Source organism: Hypanus sabinus, chromosome 15, assembly GCF_030144855.1.
Source record: "Hypanus sabinus isolate sHypSab1 chromosome 15, sHypSab1.hap1, whole genome shotgun sequence".
Taxonomy (NCBI): Eukaryota; Metazoa; Chordata; class Chondrichthyes; order Myliobatiformes; family Dasyatidae; genus Hypanus; species Hypanus sabinus.
The window spans coordinates 90,387,732-90,407,107 of record NC_082720.1 but is presented as its reverse complement, the minus strand read 5'-3'; the positions used below and the strand labels follow the sequence as shown (position 1 = coordinate 90,407,107).

The following is a 19,376-nucleotide window of genomic DNA, read 5'->3' as shown; positions in this document are numbered from 1 at the left end:
CCAAATCCACTTAAATGCATTTGCTGACAAAGTTGAACTTCAGATCGCGGAAGTTGAACCAAACTTTCTCAATTAATAATTCAATCCCAGCCTGTCAATCGTCTCGCTCCCTCCAGGATCCCGCTTTCTATTGGCTGCTGTTTGAAATGATTTGTCTAGATCTGGGGACCTCGCGCGGTGATTGGTGAAGGCGTGTGGGGGCGGGACGACAAGGGGAAGAAGGCGGAAGTGGCGTCTGGATCTCTTGGTCGGGGCGATGGAGGCGGTGGCGGACGAGCTGATCTGTTGTATTTGCTGCGAGATGTTCCAGGAGCCTGTGATGCTCGACTGCATGCACCATTTTTGCCGGAAATGCATCGTGCGCTGCTGGAAGGGGCCGTCGCCCGTCTCTTGTCCGCAGTGTCGCCGCCAGTTCAGCAGCAAAAACTTCCGAGCCAACTACCTGGTGGCTGGGGTAGTGGAGAGGGTGAGGGGGGCGAGTACACAGGACTACCGACTCCGACTGCAGGTAGGTAGGGAGGGTAGTGAGGAGGGAGGGAGGGAGGGGAGGGTAGTGGAGAGGGTGAGGGGGGCGAGTACACAGGACTACCGACTCCGACTGCAGGTAGGTAGGGAGGGTAGTGTGGAGGGAGGGAGGGAGGGGAGGGTAGTGGAGAGGGTGAGGGGGGCGAGTACACAGGACTACCGACTCCGACTGCAGGTAGGTAGGGAGGGTAGTGTGGAGGGAGGGAGGGGAGGATAAGGGGGCGAGTACACAGGACTACCGACTCCGACTGCAGGTAGTGATGGATGGAGGGAAGGGAGGGTAGTGATGCAGGGAGGGAGGGGGAGGGTGTGAGGGGCAGTGGAGTGGTGTGTAAGAGGGAGAGCTGTGGTGGGGAGAGGAGGGGGATGAGGACGAGGAGTGGGGGTAGGGAAGAGTGGGTTGTGAGCTTGGGGATGAGTGTAGAAGGTGAAGGGTGAGGTATGAGGGGAGTGGAGGTGAAGTGAGGCGGGAGAGGGTGGGAGGAAGAGGTGGCGAGTGGGAAAGGAGGGAGAGGAGAGGAGGGGTCAAGGACAGAGGATGGGAGTGGAGGGGGTGAGAGGTAGTGACAAGTAGATGCTGGGTGTAACATGAATGTAAGGAAGGACAAGCCAATGATTGGGTACAAATACAGACAGAACAAAGAGTTCAATTGTACTACAGAGGCAAAATTCAAAAAGGTGAAGACTTTAGGGCTGTGTGTAGCTTTCAGAATAAGGTGGACAAGCTCGTGGTGCATTTCGAGATTGGTCGGTATGACATTATGGGCACCATTGAGTCGTGAAAGTAGGTCATAGTTGAGAGCTTAACATCAAATGATATACTTCATATTGAAAGGACAGGCAAGAAGGCACAGGCAGTGGTGTGGCTCTGTTGGTAAAAGATGGAATTACATCTTTAGAAAGAGGTGACAGGGTCAGAGAATGTTGAATCTTTGTGGGTGAAGTTAAGAAACTACCAGGTTAAAAATATCCATTATGGGAATCATACATAGGCCCCCAAGTTGTGGTGATGAGATTGGAAAGGGAGCTGGAAAAGGCATGTAATAAAGGTAATGACACAGTTGTAATGGGGGACTTCAATATGCAAGGAGATTGGGAAGCACGTTGGTGTCTGATTGCAAGAGAGGGAATTTGTTGAATGCCTACGAAATGGCATTTCAGAGCAGCTTGTGCTTGAGCCTTCTTGGGGAAAGGCCATCTTAGATTGGGTGTTGTGTAATAATCCAGATTTATTAGGGAGCTTAATGTACAGGGATCCTTAGGGGACAGTGATCATAATATGATTGAATTCATACTGCGATTGGAGAGGGAGAAGCACAATTCACATGTATTAGTATCGCAATGGAATAAAGTACTGTAAAGGAATTACAGAGGCATGAGAGAGGAGCTTGCCCACGTGGATTGGAGGAGGATACTGGCGGGGTTGACGGCAGAGTAGAGATGGCTGAAGTTTTTGGGAATAGTTCACAAGGCACAAGATAGATACTGTATGTCCCACAGAAGAAGTTGTTTTCAAATGCTGGGACAGACAACTGTGGCTGACAAGGAAAATTGAGGACTGCATAAAAGCCGAAGAAAGGGCATATAAGGTAGCAACAGTGAGTGGGAAGTTGGATGATTAGGTAGCTTTTAAAGCCCGACAAAAGGCAACTAAAAAAGCTATAAGAAGGGAAAAGATGAAATATGAAGCAGAATACTACACATTTTTTCAGTTATATAAAGAGAAAAAGGAAGATAAGGATTGATATAGGACCACTGGAAAATGATGCTGGTGAGGTAGTAATGGGGGACAAAGAAATGGCAGATGAACGTCATGGGTACTTTGCATCTATCTTCACTGTGGAAGACATTAGCAGTCTGCCTGGGGTCTGTGAGTGTCAGGGAGCAGGAGTGAGTGCCATGGCTGTTACAAAGGAAAAAATGCAAGGCAAACTCAAAGGTCTTAAACTGGGTAAGTCAACTGGGCCAGATGGACAACGTCCTGGAGTCCTCAGAGAGGTTGTTAAAGAGATAACGAATGCATTGGTCATGATCTTTCAAGAACCACTTGATTCTGGCATAGTCCCAGAGGACTGGAAGATTGCAAATGTTACTCCACTCTTTAAGAGGGGAGGAAGGCAAAAGAAAGGAAATTACAGGCCAGTTCGCCAAACCTCAGTGTTGGGAAAGTGTTGAAATCTATTAAAGATGAGATTTTGGGGTACTTGGAGACTAAGGATAAAATAAGTCAAAGTCAGCATGATTTCTGTGAAGGGAAATCATGTCTGACAAATCTGTTCGAGTTCTTCAAGGAAGTAACAAGCAGCGGATGTAATTTACCTGGATCTGCAGAAGGTGCCTCACATGAGGTTGGTTAACAAAATCCTATGGCTTTACAGGAAAGATACTGGTGTGGATAGAGGAATGGCTGACAGGAGGCAGTGAGTAGGGATAAAAGGGGTCTTTTCTAGCCGGTAACTTGTGGTGTTCCTCTGGGGTGATTATCGGGACCACTACTTTCACAATGTTTGTCAATGATTTGGATAATGGAATTGATGGCATTCTGGCAAAGTTTGGGGATGATACGAAGATAGGTGGAGGGGTCGGTAGTGCTGAGGAAGCAATGTGATTGCAGCAGGATTTAGACAAATTGGAAGAATGGGCAAAAAATATGCCAGATGGAACACAGTGTTGGGAAATGTATGATAATGCATTTTGGTAAAAGGAACAATAGTGTGGACCATTATCTAAATGGGGAGAAGGTTCAAACATCAGAGGTGCAGAGGGACTTAGGTCCTCATGCAAGACTCCCAGAAGGTTAATTTACAGGTTGAGTCTGTGGTAAAGAAGGCAAATGCAATGTTGGGATTTATTTCAAGGGGAATAGAAGATAAAAACAAGGAGACAACGTTGAGCCACAAACAAGAGAAAATCTGCAGATGCTGGAAATCCAAGCAACATACACAAAATGCTGGGGAACTCAGCAGGCCAGGCAGCATCTATGGAAAGAAGTACATTCGAAGTTTCAATATGAAATCCTTCGAAACCCTGAACTTTTATAAGACACTAGTCAGGCCACACTTGGAGTATTGTCAACGGTTTTGGGCCCCATATCTCAGAAAGGATGTGTTCTCAATGGTGAGGGTCCAGAGGAGGTTCACGAGGATGATCCTGGGAATGGAGGGATTAACATGAGGAGTTTTTGGCATCTTTGGGACAGTACTCATTGGATTTTAGTAGAATGCTGGGGGGGGGGGTGGTTATTATTGAAATCTATCACATATTGAAAGAATTAGATAGAGTGGGTGTAGAGAGGATTTTTCATTTGGTGGGTGGGTATCCAGAATGAGGGGCCACAGCCTCAAAATTGAGGGGTGACCATTTAGAACAGGAGTAAGGAAGAATTTTTTTGCCAGAGAGTTGTGAGTCTGTGGAATGCTCTGCCACAGACTGCAGTGGAGGCCAAGTCCATGGGGATATTTAATGCAGAGGTTGCTAGATTCCTGACTGGGCGGGGCATCAAAGGATATGGTGAGAGGGCAGGTGTATGGGATTGAGTTGGATCTGGGATCAGCCATGATGAAATGTCGGAGCAGACTCAATGGGCTGAATGGCCTAATTCTGCTCCTGTGTCGTGTGTGTGTGTGTGCACACACACACACACATTTTTATAGATATAGTGGGGGGGGTTGGGAAGATTGAGAGCAGATCCAAGAGGATTTCTAACTCTTGTGGAATGACATCTTTCCTGACAAAGGGGATCAGTGTGCTTGGCAGGATGTTCTTGGCAGAATACAAGGGGACCTCATTGAAACCAACCAAATGTTGAAAGGACTGGATAAGGTGGATGTGGAGAGAATGTTCCCTCTGGTGGGGGTATCCAGAACTAGAGGACAGCCTCAAAATTGAGGGGTGACCTTTCAGAACAGAGATAAGGAGGATTTTTTTTTTAGCCAGGGAGTGGTGAATCTGTGGAAAGCTCTGCCACAGAGTGCAATGGAGGCCAAGTCCAGTGCACCAAAGGATATGGTGAGAAGGCAGGTGTATCTGGGATCAGCCGTGATGGAATGGCAGAGCAGACTCGATGGGCTGAATGGCTCCTATGTCTTATGGTCTGTCTGTCTTGTGGTCTTTCATTGATTTCATTGTGTTTCTTGTATTTACTGTGAATGCCCACAAGAAAATGACTCTCAGGATTGTATATCGTGGCGTAAATGTACTTTAATAAGTTTACTTTGAAATTTGATCTTTGGGGTGCATCTATTTGCACGTTCAGCACCGGGTATCCACAGTGACCGTGGGTCTTTCTCTGGGGTTGTGAAAAGTTCAGGATAAATGTTTCAAATTATTTCTTGCGAGGACATTGAGTGGGAGTTTGTGGTTTATTTGTCTTGCATTTGAACATCTGCAATATCCTCCCTGATCCTCTCAGGCCAGCCCTGCTTTGCTGGGTCTGTCTCGGTGTGGCTGTGGTTACACTCATTGCCTCTGGATGTGTTTTTGTGATTGGTCATTGGGATAAAGATTAGCTTGAATTGTCACACGTACATCGAGACATACGTGAGACGCGTTGTTTGTATCAACGACCAACACAGTCCGAGGATGTGCTGGGTCACCACAAAGTATGCCCACAACTCACTAACCCTGACCTGTATGTCTTTTGAAACTGGAGCACCTAGAAGAAAACCACAGTCACAGGGAGGCATAGCAGGAATAGAGCTGGGGCTGATAATATTCTCATTACCACTTGATAATCTTAACCAAGGATCAACACCTCTGTGGTAGAGAGGCTTGTGAGATCCTGAAGGTGACGCTGTTTGGAGTTTAGCTCTTGGAGGGTCACACTGTCCTCAATGCTGGGGATACTAGTGCCCATGATTGTACAACCTTCTGCAGTCTTTTCCAATCCTGCGCAGTGGCCCCTCCATATCAGACAATGAGGCAACCAGTTAGAATCCTCTCCACGGTACATCTGTAGAAATTTGTGAGAATCTCTGGTGACAGACCAATTCTCCTCAAACTAGTAATGAAATGTAGTGTAGCTGCTGTTGTGCTTCTTCGGGATTGCTTCAGTGTGTCAGGCCTAGAATAGATCTTCAGAGATGTTGACACACAGGAATGTGAAACTGCAGATCCCTCAGCGAGGACTAGTGTTTTCCTTTGGCTTCCCCTTTCCTGAAGTCCACAGTCAGTTTCTTGGTTTTGCTGATGTGATGAAAGTAATTGAAGATTAAATTCAGTGAGTTGGTGTGTATGCTGGATTTCTTGAGACTGGCTGCTAACAACCTTGATGTTATTCATGTTCTTGTGTGTAACGCCCTGGTTAAGCTAATACAGTTGGGTATTTCAGTTAATGGCTTTCTGTTGGAGCAGTGTGTTCTGCTGGTGGTTGGGTTACTTTAAAGATGAGGGGCTGTGATGTTCAGCTTGGGAATGTCAGTCAGCCAATCAGGATGGTGGATTGGGAGAAGGTTGTCAAAAGTTGTGGGGAGAGGATTTGTGATGGACGCTAAAGGGGTTGAGGGCCATCTCGCCAGAAAGTGGAGAGAGCAGGTTGTCAGAACTGGAGGTGGGATTCAATGACAGATGGGCAGCATTTATACAGTATTCACTCAGATTGGGGTGCGGGTGGTCGAGACATCTCGGCTCTCCCAGTCTGGTGGGACCCGAGTCATATCAACCCCAGACACATGGAGTTTGAGAAAGGAGGCTTTCTCACCGCTGAGTCCATTCACTTGTTAGTGAGGGACTAACCAGCTATGTTTTTTGAGATGCCCAGTAAAAAGGGGTTTCATATGCAACTAATCCTACCATTGCTCTGAGTTTAGATTGCTGGCCTGCTGCTGTTTGGCCAAGCTGTGGTTCAAATTCGGATTTCACCACTGTCTCATGAACCCTGATCTGCTATCATTTCTCAGTTCTCTCTGTTGCTGTGTTGGCTGGATCATATTCAGAAAGTCCCAAGATGTCCTGAGGTACAGCTCTTGTCACCTCCTTACCATCGAGAAGATCTTCAAAAGGGAATGGATGCCTCAAAAAGGCAGCGTCCATTATGTATGACCCTATCACCCAGGACGTGCCCTCTTCTCATTGTTACCATCAGGGAGGAGATACAGGAGCCTGAAGGCCCCTCTCCTCATTGCTACCATCAGGGAGGAGGTACAGGAGCCTGAAGACCCCTCTTCCCATTGCTACCATCAGGGAGGAGGTACAGGAGCCTGAAGGCCCCTCTCCTCATTGCTACCATCAGGGAGGAGGTACAGGAGCCTGAAGACCCCTCTTCTCATTGTTACCATCAGGGAGGGGGTACAGAAGCCTGAAGACCCCTCTTCCCATTGCTACCATTAGGGAGGGGGTACAGGAGCCTGAAGACCCCTCTTCTCATTGCTACCATCAGGGAGGGGGTACAGGAGCCTGAAGACCCCTCTTCTCATTGTTACCATCAGGGAGGAGGCACAGGAGCCTGAAGGTACAACACTCGACGTTTCAGGAACAACTTCTTCCCCTCTGCCATCAGATTTCTGAATGGGCATTGAACCCATGAAGCATGACCTCACTATTTTAAGTATATATTTCTGTTTTTGCACTATTTTAACCTTTTTAATATGTATGTAGTTTAATGATTTTTCAATTTTCTATATTATCATGCATTGCGTTGTACAGCTGCTCTTCTTGCGTTACGTGCTTACTCCCGATACACTTATATTCCCCATCAAAAAGGCTTCAAGCTCTCTGCCTTTTTTTTTCTTAACAGAAGACCCATCCATTTTCCCTTCCACCCCCCCCCCCCCACCCTCTGGCAGAACTTGTCCTCACCCTCAGCATTTTCTCCTTTGGCTCCTCCCATTCTCTCCAAACGACAGGTAGCCATGGGGACCCACAGGGGCCCTGGCTTTGCCTGTTTTATCATTGGCTATGTAGAACAGTCAACGCTCCAAGTCTTCACTGATAAGGCTCCCCAACTCTTCCTATATTGATTTGCTGAGCTGGTCAGCTTCATCAACTTTGCCTCCACTTCCACCCTGACCTGAAGTTCATTTGGTCCATTTGTGACCCCTTTCTCGATCTCTGTCTCCGTCTCCGGAGACAAACTGTCCACTCACATCTTTTATAAACCAGTTACCTTGACTATACCCACCCACACCTTGCCTCTTGTAAAAACATTCAGCAGTACATAAAATATACAATTGGTTAGAAAACCAAAACCATTAAAATAAATAGTCCAAAGAGAGCAAAATAGTGGATTGTTCAGAAAGAAGCTGTTCCTGTAATACTGAATGTGTGTCTTCAGGCTCCTGTACCCCCTCCCTGATGGTAGCAATGGGAAGAGGGGTCTTCAGGCTCCTGTACCTCCTCCCTGGTGGTAGCAATGGGACGAGGGGTCTTCAGGCTCCTGTACCCCCTCCCTGATGGTAGCAATGAGAAGAGGGGTCTTCAGGCTCCTGTCCCTCCTCCCTGATGGTAGCAATGGGAAGAGGGGTCTTCAGGCTCCTGTACCCCCTCCCTGATGGTAGCAATGGGAAGAGGGGTCTTCAGGCTCCTGTACCTCCTCCCTGATGGTAGCAATGAGAAGAGGGGTCTTCAGGCTCCTGTACCCCCTCCCTGATGGTAGCAATGAGGAGGGGTCTTCAGGCTCCTGTACCTCCTCCCTGACGGTAGCAATGAGAAGAGGGGTCTTCAGGCTCCTGTACCTCCTCCCTGACGGTAGCAATGAGAAGAGGGGTCTTCAGGCTCCTGTACCCCCTCCCTGATGGTAGTGTAAAGAGGGTTTCTTCTTTTTTGTTAACTAGCAGGAATGCTAATTTACTGATAACGAGAATGGTATTCCTTTGTAAACCAAATGGGGATTAATGTTCTTTCTTCAGAGTCTGTAAGCTTTTGTTGACGGGCTTTTGGGCAGATCGGCGCGAGGGGGTCGAGAGAGAGGACGCAATGCTCTAAGCTGGGCGAGGATCGGACCCCAAAGGGGGGTCCGAGGCCGGGAGATTCTCCGGGGGGGGGGGGGGGGATGAAGCTAGATGTGCTTGGGAGCCTGCCCGGAGGAGGCAGGTGAGCGCTGTTTGGAGGCATTGTCGATGCACCCAGGGTTTCGAGCTGCTTGTGCGGACGTGTGTAGCAGCATTGGGCTGATACCGAATTCAAACAAGAGCCAGTGGTGGTACGGCCTGGGGGAAGTATCTGAGGGTGAGACCCTCTTCGTGGACGCTGCGAAATACCACAAGGGAGGGGAGTTGACTGCTGAAGACACCTCGGAGAGAGAGAGGTTGCGGCGACTGGCCCCTACAGCCGTGGAAGATGTAGGCAGCGTGTGTATGGATTATATTGCATTGAAGAGGCGCACTGTCAGTGACCAGAATATGGCCCTGAGGGCCAGAGAGGCGATGGCCTGTCTGAGTGGTGTGAAGTGGTTTAAGGTGCTGGATCTGAGGAGTGGATGTTGCCAGATCCCGATGAGTGGGGCCAACAAGGAGAAGACGGCCGTTATAAATTCCCTAGGAGTCTTGATGCCACAGGGCATATCTGGAGCCCTTGCAACCTTCCTGCTGGGCAGGTGGAAGACCATAGGGGATGTGGAGGCGTTTGGAGTTTTGGTGTATGTGGATGATCTCTTGGTGTTTGGATTTGCCTCAGGAGAATATGAAGTGAGGTCGTTGCAGGAGCAGCTGAGAACTACCGAGTTAAAGTGTTTTCGGGACACGTGCCAGGGCTGGCGAAGGTCGCAGCTCGTGAGAGACTGTCTCTACGGAATCAAGTTTGAAATGAAGACGGAGAGACGGGAGAAAGTGATCTGGAACCATTCGGAAGACTTACAAGTTGGAGAGAATGAAGAAAGTTGTCTGACTGAGGGTAATAGCAAACTGAGAACCCGGAGAGGGGAGTTTGCGGAGGTGAAGAAATTACAGACGAATCTCAGCAGAGAGAAGCGGAAGCTTGAAGGGAACCTGAAGATGACCATCGACAGTTCAAATGAAGTGCAAAACCTGAAAGTTGATCTGGAAGAAGTCATGAGGAAGAAAAAGCTGGAGAGGAGTGCAGTGAATACTGAACAGGAGGCTGAAGAGACTGCGGGAGCAGTGCAGGCCACGTGTTTCCGTTTGGAGAAGATCAAACAGCAGCTACCGATCACAGGAATGAGGAAGAATACAGATTCGATGGATGATGTGCTGGATGTGTGGTACATGCTGCCTTTTGCTGACTTTCCCTCGATTGAGGAAGAGACCTTTGGCACTTCTCCCATTGAGTCAGGTGTAGCGGGGAGGGTTAGCTGTGTGCAGTGTGGGGTATGAGTGAGAGGTTGAGAGAGGAGTTTGTAGTGGGCCCAAGGTATCCCCAGTTGTGTCCGAGCCTGAAGGGTTTAGGTGAGGGGGTACGGAGGCCTCAGAAGGGTTAGGGAACTCCCAGATAGTTGGCCTAAGTAGCGCCTTTTTTGTTAACTAGCAGGAATGCTAATTTACTGATAACGAGAATGGTATTCCTTTGTAAACCAAATGGGGATTAATGTTCTTTCTTCTGAGTCTGTAAGCTTTTGTTGACGGGCTTTTGGGCAGATCGGCACGAGGGGGTCGAGAGAGAGGACGCAATGCTCTAAGCTGGGCGAGGATCGGACCCCAAAGGGGGGTCCGAGGCCGGGAGATTCTCCGAGGGGGGGGGGATGAAGCTAGATGTGCTTGGTTGACCACTCGGAGGGTCCTGAGCTGTTTGGAGAGTCCGAGGAGTTCGGAGGGTCCTGAGCTGCGAGTCGAGGAGTTCGGAGGGGATCGAATGGTGGCCAGAAGACTTCAGAAATTGAGCTCCAACGGCTGTGCACGAAGTGGTTTGGACTTTGATAAGTTTGGCGCCTTTTCTGTAATTTTCCCTTCATATATACTGTATCGTTATTAATCACTTAGTTATAGTAACCTTTATAAATTGTACTCATTTAATCGCTTATGGTGTACTGTCTGTTTCTGGGTGAGGCGGGGACATCACACAGCATCCACACCAGCTGATTACCCAGTTTGGCGGGGCTGAAGGCTGCTCCCCCTAGACAAGAACGAGCTGAGCGAGCCTGAGGCGACCCAGGGGGTTACAGTAGCAATGGGGAGGGGTCTTCAGGCTCCTGTACCCCCTCCCTGATGGTAGCAATGAGGAGAGGGGTCTTCAGGCTCCTGTACCCCCTCCCTGATGGTAGCAATGAGGAGAGGGGTCTTCAGGCTCCTGTACCCCCTCCCTGATGGTAGCAATGAGGAGAGGGGTCTTCAGGCTCCTGTACCCCCTCCCTGATGGTAGCAATGAGGAGAGGGGTCTTCAGGCTCCTGTACCCCCTCCCTGATGGTAGCAATGGGAAGAGGGGTCTTCAGGCTCCTGTACCCCCTCCCTGATGGTAGCAATGGTGAGGGGTCTTCAGGCTCCTGTACCCACTCCCTGATGGTAGCAATGAGGAGAGGGGTCTTCAGGCTCCTGTACCCCCTCCCTGGTGGTAACAATGGGAAGAGGGCTTGTCCTGGATGCCAAGGGTCCTTGGTGGTGGATGCTGGGGAATTCAGCGAGGTTGAGAGCGCAGTGTGTGGCTATCGTTTCCTGACGGTGGAACGCCAGTCCACGGTCGGCTCGCTTGCTTCTTGCCAATTAGAACATCAGGTGAGATTGAAATCAACGAGGATGACGATGACATGTGTTTAGCACCATCTGTCTACGTTTCAGACAGTCTCCCTGTGGCTGCTGCCTGAGGAAGGTGGATCACCTTGTGGCTGTGGGACTCTGCGGTGCACAAAGCACTCTAGGGTTGTGAACTCATTTTGGAGCTCTCTGCGATTGATGTTCCATGTGTATCTGGTTACTCTTTTTTTGCTATTTGATCGAGGCGCTTTGGCACGGAACTGGCTCTACGGCTGAGGCACGGTGCTAAACGGAACTGACTCGGTGGCTTTGGCTCTCGGACCGTTTTGGGAACTCTACAGTTTGATGTTTAATAATCTGTGTTTTATTTGCTTGTCTTTGCTGTTTGCGTGATTGTTCGTGCGTTGGTTTTTTAAAAACAGGTTCCATGGTGTTTTTGCCTGTGGGACGGTGAATCTCGGGTTCTATACTGCATACGTACTTTGATTTTAATGTACTCTGAGCTTGAAATTTGAATTTACCATTTTGAAACGAAGCTGTCCCCGATGCAGGTGTCTCTGGTGGAGCCGGCTGAGTTCACAACTCTGCAGCTTTCCCCAGTGCTGTGCAGTGGTCCCTCCGTACCAGAGAGTGATGGCTGTCCAGTCAGCCCTGTCCCTGAATGTGGCGGTCTTGTGCACGGGGTGTGAGTGGAACTGAACAATGTGCTTTCAGGATGATAAAATAGGGTTTATTGTCACTGTCTTGTACGACAGGAGACTGAACCAGTTGGTAAGGTGATTTGAATTCAGGACATGGTGCTGAGAAACTCCTGGGGGTGGACAATTACACTGTACTGAAACCTAGAGCAGTATAGGCCCTTCAGCCCACAATGCTATCCCAACCTTTAACCTACTCCAAGTTCAATCTAACCATTCTCCCCTGCATAACCCTCCATGTTTTTATCATTCACGTGCCTGTCTAAGAGTCTCTTAACTGTCCCATTGACTGTCAGACAAAGCAACAGAATTAGGCCATTCGGCCCATCAAGTCTCCTCCACCATTCCATCATGGCTGATTTATTATCCCTCTCAACACCATTCTCCTGGCTTCTCCCTGTAAACTTTGACACCCTGACTAATCAAGAACCTATCAACCTCCACTTTAAATATACCCAACAGACACAAAATGCTGGTGGAATGCAGCAGGCCAGGCAGCATCTATAAGGAGAAGCCCTGTCGACGTTTCGGGCTGAGACCCTTCCACCAGCATTTTGTGTGTGTTGCTTGAATTTCCAGCATCTGTAGATTTCCTCATGCTTGCTTTAAATATACCCATTGATTTGGCATCCACAGTCGTCTGTGGCAATAAATTCCACAGATTAACCACCCTCTGTCTAAAGAAAGTCCTCCTCATCTGAATGCATTCTCTGTTCATGACAGAGGTGTACAAGATGATGAGAGACATAGATCGAGTGGACATAGAAAATAGTTGCAGGAGTAGGCCATTTGGCCCTTCGAGCCTGCACCACCATTCAGTATGATCATGGCTGATCATCCAACTCAGAACCCTGTACCTGCTTTCTCTCCATACCCCCGATCCCTTTAGGCACAAAGGGCCATATCTAACTCCCTCTTAAATATAGCCAATGAACCGGCCTCATCTGTTTCCTGTGGCAGAAGATTCCACAGATTCACCACTTTACTCTCTGTGTGAAGAAGTTTTTCCTCATCTCGGTCCTAAAAGGCTTCCCCTTTATCCTTAAACTGTGACCCTTCATTCTGGACTTCCCCCAACATCAGGAACAATCTTCCTGCATCTAGCCTGTCCAATCCCTTTAGAATTTTATGTTTCAATAAGATCCCCCCTCAATCTTCTAAATTCCAGTGAGTATAAGCCCAGTCGATCCAGTCTTCATATGAAAGTCCTGTCATCCCAGGAATCAATCTGGTGAACCTTCTCTGTACTCCCTCTATGGCAAGAAAGTCTTTCCTCGGATTAGGGGACCAAAACTGCACACAATACTCTAGGTGCGGTCTCACCAAGGCCTTGTACAACTGCAGTAGAACCTCCCTGCTCCTGTACTCAAATCCTTTTGCTATGAATGCCAACATACAAGGCAGGGACTGGGTATTGGTAGTGAATGATCAGCCATGATCTCAGAATGGCGGTGCAGACTCGAGGGGCCGAATGGTCTACTTCTGCACCTATTGTCTATTGTCTATACCATTTGCCTTTTTCATCGCCTGCTGTACCTGCATGCCCACCTTCAATTACTGGTGTACAATGACACCCAGGTCTTGTTGCATCTCCCCTTTTCCTAATCGGCCACCGTTCAGATAATAATCTGTTTTCCTGTTCTTGCAACCAAAGTGGATAACCTCACATTTATCCACATTAAATTGCATCTGCCATGAATTTGCCCACTCACCTAACCTATCCAAGTCACCCTGCATCCTCTTAGCATCCTCCTCACAGCTAACACCGCCGCCCAGCTCCGTGTCATCCGCAAACTTGGAGATGCTGCATTTAATTCCCTAGTCTAAATCATTAATATATATTGTAAACAACTGGGGTCCCAGCACTGAGCCTTGCGGTACCCCACTAGTCACTGCGTGCCATTCTGAAAAGGTCCCGTTTACTCCCACTCTTTGCTTCCTGTCTGCCAACCAATTCTCTATCCCCATCAATACCATACCCCCAATACCATGTGCTTTAAGTTTGCACACTAATCTCCTGTGTGGGACCTTGTCAAAAGCCTTTTGAAAATCTGAATAGACCACATCCACTGGCTCTCCCCTATCCACTCTACTAGTTGCATCTTCAAAAAATTCTATAAGATTCGTCAGACATGATTTTCCTTTCACAAATCCATGCTGACTTTGTCCGATGATTTCACCTCTTTCCAAATGTGCTGTTATCACATCTTTGATAACCAACTCTAGCATTTTCCCCACCACCGATGTCAGACTAACTGGTCTATAATTCCCCGGTTTTTCTCTCCCTCCTTTTTTAAAAAGTGGGGTTACATTAGCCACCCTCCAATCCTCAGGAACTAATCCAGAATCTAAGGAGTTTTGAAAAATTATTACTAATTCATCCACTATTTCTTGGGCTATTTCCTTAAGCACTCTGGGATGCAGACCATCTGGCCCTGGGGATTTATCTGCCTTTAATCCCTTCAATTTACCTAACATCACTTCCCTACTAGCATGTATTTCCCTCAGTTCCTCCGTCTCACTAGACCCTCAGTCCCCTACTATTTCCGGAAGATTATTTATGTCTTCCTTAGTGAAGACAGAACCAAAGTAGTTATTCAATTGGTCTGCCATGTCCTTGTTCCCTATGATCAATTCATCTGTTTCTGACTGTAAAGGACCTATATTTGTCTTGACCAATCTTTTTCTTTTCACATATCTATAAAAGCTTTTACAGTCAGTTTTTATGTTCCCTGCCAGCTTTCTCTCATAATCTTTTTTCCCTTTTCTAATTAAGTCCTTTGTCCTCCTCTGCTGGTCTCTGAATTTCTCCCAGTCCTCAGGTGTGCCACTTTTTTTTTGCTAATTTATATGTTTCTTCTTTGGACTTGATACTATCCCTAATTTCCCTTGTCAGCCACAGGTGCACTACCTTCCCTGGTTTATTCTTTTGCCAAACTGGGATGAACAATTGTTGTAGTTCATCCATGCGATCTTTAAATGCTTGCCATTGCATATCCACCGTCAACCCTTTAAGTATCATTTGCCAGTCTATCTTAGCTATTTCATGTCTCATACCTTCAAAGTTACCCTTCTTTAAGTTCAGAACCTTTGTTTCTGAATTAACTACGTCACTCTCCATCTTAATGAAGAATTCCACCATATTATGGTCACTCTTATCCAAGGGGCCTCGCAGGACAAGATTGCTAACTAACCCTTCCTCAATGCTCAATACCCAATCTAGAATGGCCTGCTCTCTAGTTGGTTCCTTGACATGTTGGTTCAGAAAACCATCCCGCATACATTCCAAGAAATCCTCTTCCTCAGCACCCTTACCAATTTGGTTCACTCAATCTATATGTAGATTGAAGTCACCCATTATAACTACTGTTCCTTTATTGCACGCATTTCTAATTTCCTGTTTAATGCCATCACTACTACTGTTAGGTGGCCTGTACACAACTCCCACCAGCGTTTTCTGCCCCTTAGTGTTATGCAGCTCTCCCCATATCAATTCCACATCCTCCAGGCTAATGTCCTTCCGTTCTATTGCATTAATCTCCTCTCTAACCAGCAATGCTACCCCACCTCCTTTTCTTTCCTGTCTATCCCTCCCGAATATTGAACATCCCTGGATGTTGAGCTCCCATCCTTGGTCACCCTGGAGCCATGTCTCTGTGATCCCAACTATATCATATTCATTAATAACTATCTGCACATTCAATTCATCCACCTCGTTACGAATGCTCCTCGCATTGACACACAAAGCCTTCAGGCTTGATTTTACAACACTTATACAATTATATTGAAAAGTGGCTCTTTTTGCTTTTTGCCCTGGATTTGTCTGTCTGCCACTTTTACTTTTCACCTTACTACTTTTTGCTTCTATCCTCATTTTACACCCCTCTGTCTCTCTGCACTTGTTCCCATCCCCCTGCCACATTAGTTTAAATCCTCCTGAACAGCAGTAGCAATTGCTCCCCCTAGGACATTGGTTCCAGTCCAGCCCAGGTGCAGACCGTCCTGTTTATACCGGCCCCACCTCCCCCAGAACTGGTTCCAATGCCCCAGAAATTTGAATCCCTCCCCCTTGCACCATTTTTCAAGTCATGTATTCATCTGAAATATCCTCCTATTTCTACTCTGACTAACACGTGGTACTAGTAGTAATCCAGAGATTATTAACTTTGTGGTCCTACTTTTTAGTTTATCTCCTAACTCCCTAAATTCACCTTGTAGGACCTCATCCCATTTTTTACCTATATCGTTGGTACCTATATGCACCACGACCACTGGCTGTTGACCCTCCCACTCCAGAATGTCCTGCAGCCGCTCAGAAACATCCTTGACCCTTGCACCAGGGAGGCAACATACCTTCCTGGAGTCTCATTTGCAGCTGCAGAAATGCCTATCTATTCCCCTTACAATCGAATTCCCTATCACTATAGCTCTCCCACTCCTTTTCCTTCCCTCCTGTGCCGCAGAGCCACCCATGGTGCAATGAACTCGGCTGCTGCTGCCTTCCCCTGATGAGACATCTCCCCCAACAGTATCCAAAACAGTGTATCTGTTTAGGAGGGAGATGACCTCAGGGGACTCCTGCACTACCTGCCTACTGCTACGCTGTCTAGTGGCCACCCCTTCCCTTTCTGCCTGTGTAGCCTTTACCTGCGGTGTGGCCAACTCACTGAATGTGCTATTCACGACTTTCTCAGCATCGTGGATGCTCCAGTATGAATCCAATCTCAGCTCCAGATGCTCAATGTGGTCTGTCAGAAGCTGCAGCTGGACACACTTCCTGCACACATAGTTGTCAGGGACACGGGAAGTATCCCTGATTTCCCACATGCTGCAGGATGAACAAACCACAGGGCCGATCTCAGCTGCCATGACCTACCCAATACTTGCCTCAACTTTTGAAACTTTCTCCTTTGGAAGGAACTTACCCGGCCTTACCTCACTTGGAGTGAAGCTCGTCCTCAGCCTCTGCTCGCCGAAGCCTCTCGAGTTAAAGCCTTACTGCTCTGTCCCCCTCTACTCCGTCGCCCGCTCCGTCTAACTGTTCTCTTTAAATACTCCCGCGGCCACACGGTCCAACTTACACGCACTTGAGCAGCCGTGCCCCAGTTAAGCCCCCAAAAGTCTGGACAGCCAGACTTTCTCCCCGGGGAGAAATGGTTGATTGGGGTGCAATTTTAAGGTGATTGCAGGAAGGTATCGGGGAAATGTCAGAGGTGGGTTTTTTTTATTCAGTCAGAATTGCCGAGAAGATCAGCAGCATCTCTGTCCCCGCATTGTGACGGACCCTGCAGACGAAGGGCCTGAAGCAGTGTTGAGAACCTCTATCACCAACCCACAGTCTCTCTGACCCACCACCGTCAGGAAGGAGGTGCAGGAGCATCAGGACTAGTACTGCCAGACTGAGTAACAGTTTCTTCCCTCAGGCTGTGAGACTGATGAATACCCGGTCACCACTGAGGTCTCATCACTCGGACAGCGAGCTGTTTACTGTTTACCTGTGCTGTGCACTGCATGCATTTTGAATTACATTTTATGAACATATTTGTGGTAATATTTTTTGTGCTGTGTTGTATGTTTAATGAATGCATCGTGGTCCGGAAGAGTGTTCCATTTGGTTGTTGGCATGTAGTCAGATGACAAACTTGAAGCAACAGTTCTGCACCAAAATCCAGCATCCGTTTCTGTTTCAGAAACAGCTGAACGAGGTGTTGAAGAATCACCGTGAGCAGGCCGACAAGTTTGTGAAGATGCTGAAAAGGGACAAGGATCGGATTTCGGGGATTAAGGTATGAAGTGGGTCCAGCTTCAGGTTTGGTGTTGTACCCTGTGTCTAGAAATTCACCTTCGACAGCAGCGGTGCGGAGCGCGACAGGGCGGAAGCATAGAATAGGTCCTTCAGTCCAACAAGTCACGCTGCCCAGCAACACATTTATTTACCCCTAGCCTAATCACAGGACAGTTTACAAAGACCAATTAACTGACTAACCGGTACGTCTTTGGGCTGTGGGAGGAAACCAGATCGCCCAGAGGAAACCCACACACACGGGAATGAAGGTATAAACTTGCAAAGGACACTAGTATTTATTGCTAAGCTCTGGCGCACTCAGCTGTAATAGCTTCACGCTAACCGTTATGCTACCGTGGAGACCCTGAGTTTACCAATTTTAGTTGGGGGGGGTGAGTCTCTAGCTGTGGGGAAGGGGGTGTCTGTGGTGCGGATAACTCTTTCTCTCCCTGCGCAGACACAATCGGCGGATCTGGAGCGCAGGGTGAAGACCGACTTTGAGAAGATGCACCAGTCGTTGCGACGGGAGGAGGAGACATTGTTAGTGCAGCTGCAGCGGGACACGGATGCTGCCCTGGACAAGGTGGGCACCCACGTCCAGCAGCTGCAGGCAGCAGTGGACGAGTTGCAGCATCTCATCAGCAGCACCCTTGGGCGCCTGGAGCAGCTGAAGACCACTGTGCTGGTTGAGGTATGGATTCGTCTGGGGCCAAATGTAGATCTGTTTGGAAGCCCAAGTGGTCAGAAGACCATCTTCCTCCAGAGGTTCAGGTTCTTTGTGGGTTTCGGAAGTACAGGATTCCCTAACGGTGAACGTGCAGGTTGAGTCAGTGTCAGGAAGGCAAATTCAATGTTAACATACATTTCGAGAGGACTAGAATATAAAAGCAAGGATATAATGCTGAGACGTTCTGAGGCATCTCTCGGACTGCACTTGTATTGTCAGCAGTTTTGGGCCGTTTATCTAGGAAAGGATGTACTGACATTGGAGAGGGCCTAGGGGAGATTCACGAGGATTATTCGGGGAATGAAAGGGTTAATGTATGGTGAGCAATGACTTTGGGCCTGTATCCACTGGAGTTTAGAAGAATGAGGGGGAATCTCATTGAAACCTGAATATTGAAAACTAGTTAAAGTGGATGTGGAGAGGATGTTTCCTATAGTGAGGGAATAGAACCATAGAACAGTACAACAAAGTACAGGCCCTTCAGCCCTCCATGTTGTGCCGACCCATATAATCCTTAAAAAGAAGTACTAAACCCACACTACCCCATAACCTTCCATTTTTCTTTCATCCATGTGCCTGTCCAAGAGGTTCTTAAATACCCCTAATGTTTTAGCCTCCTCCACCATCCCTGGCAAGTCATTCCAGGCACTCACAACCCTCTGTGTAATTTAAAAAAAACAACAACAACAACAACTTACCCCTGACATCACCCTTAAACTTCCCTCCCTTAACTTTGTACATATGCCCTCTGGTGTTTGCTATCGGTGCCCTGGGAAACAGGTACTGACTATCCACCCTATCTTTGCCTCTCATAATCTTGTAGACCTCTATCAAGTCCTCTCTCATTCTTCTACACTCCAAAGAGAAAAGTCCCAGCTCTGCTAACCTTGCTTCATATGACTTGTTCTCCATCCTGGTAAATCTCCTCTGCACCCTCTCCATCCTCCCTATAATGAGGTGACCAGAATTGAACACAATAAGGACCACAGGGCACAGCCTCAGAATAGAGGGACAGTCGTTTAAGACAGAGATGAGGAGGAATTCCTTTAGCCAGAGGGTGATG

The 19,376-nt window shown here is 47.9% G+C and overlaps 1 protein-coding gene across 1 annotated transcript in view; it reads left to right on the top strand.

The window, feature by feature from the left end:
• The first annotated feature begins 213 nt into the window (after positions 1 to 213).
• The window catches only part of trim105 (tripartite motif containing 105), a 30,409-nt gene continuing 11,246 nt past the window's right edge, over positions 214 to 19,376 (top strand). Inside the window, exons 1-3 of the mRNA XM_059990712.1 lie at positions 214 to 508; positions 17,492 to 17,587; positions 18,044 to 18,277. Of these exons, the coding sequence (XP_059846695.1) occupies positions 257 to 508; positions 17,492 to 17,587; positions 18,044 to 18,277 (582 nt within the window). The 5' untranslated portion in view covers positions 214 to 256. The remainder of the gene's footprint in view (positions 509 to 17,491; positions 17,588 to 18,043; positions 18,278 to 19,376) is intronic.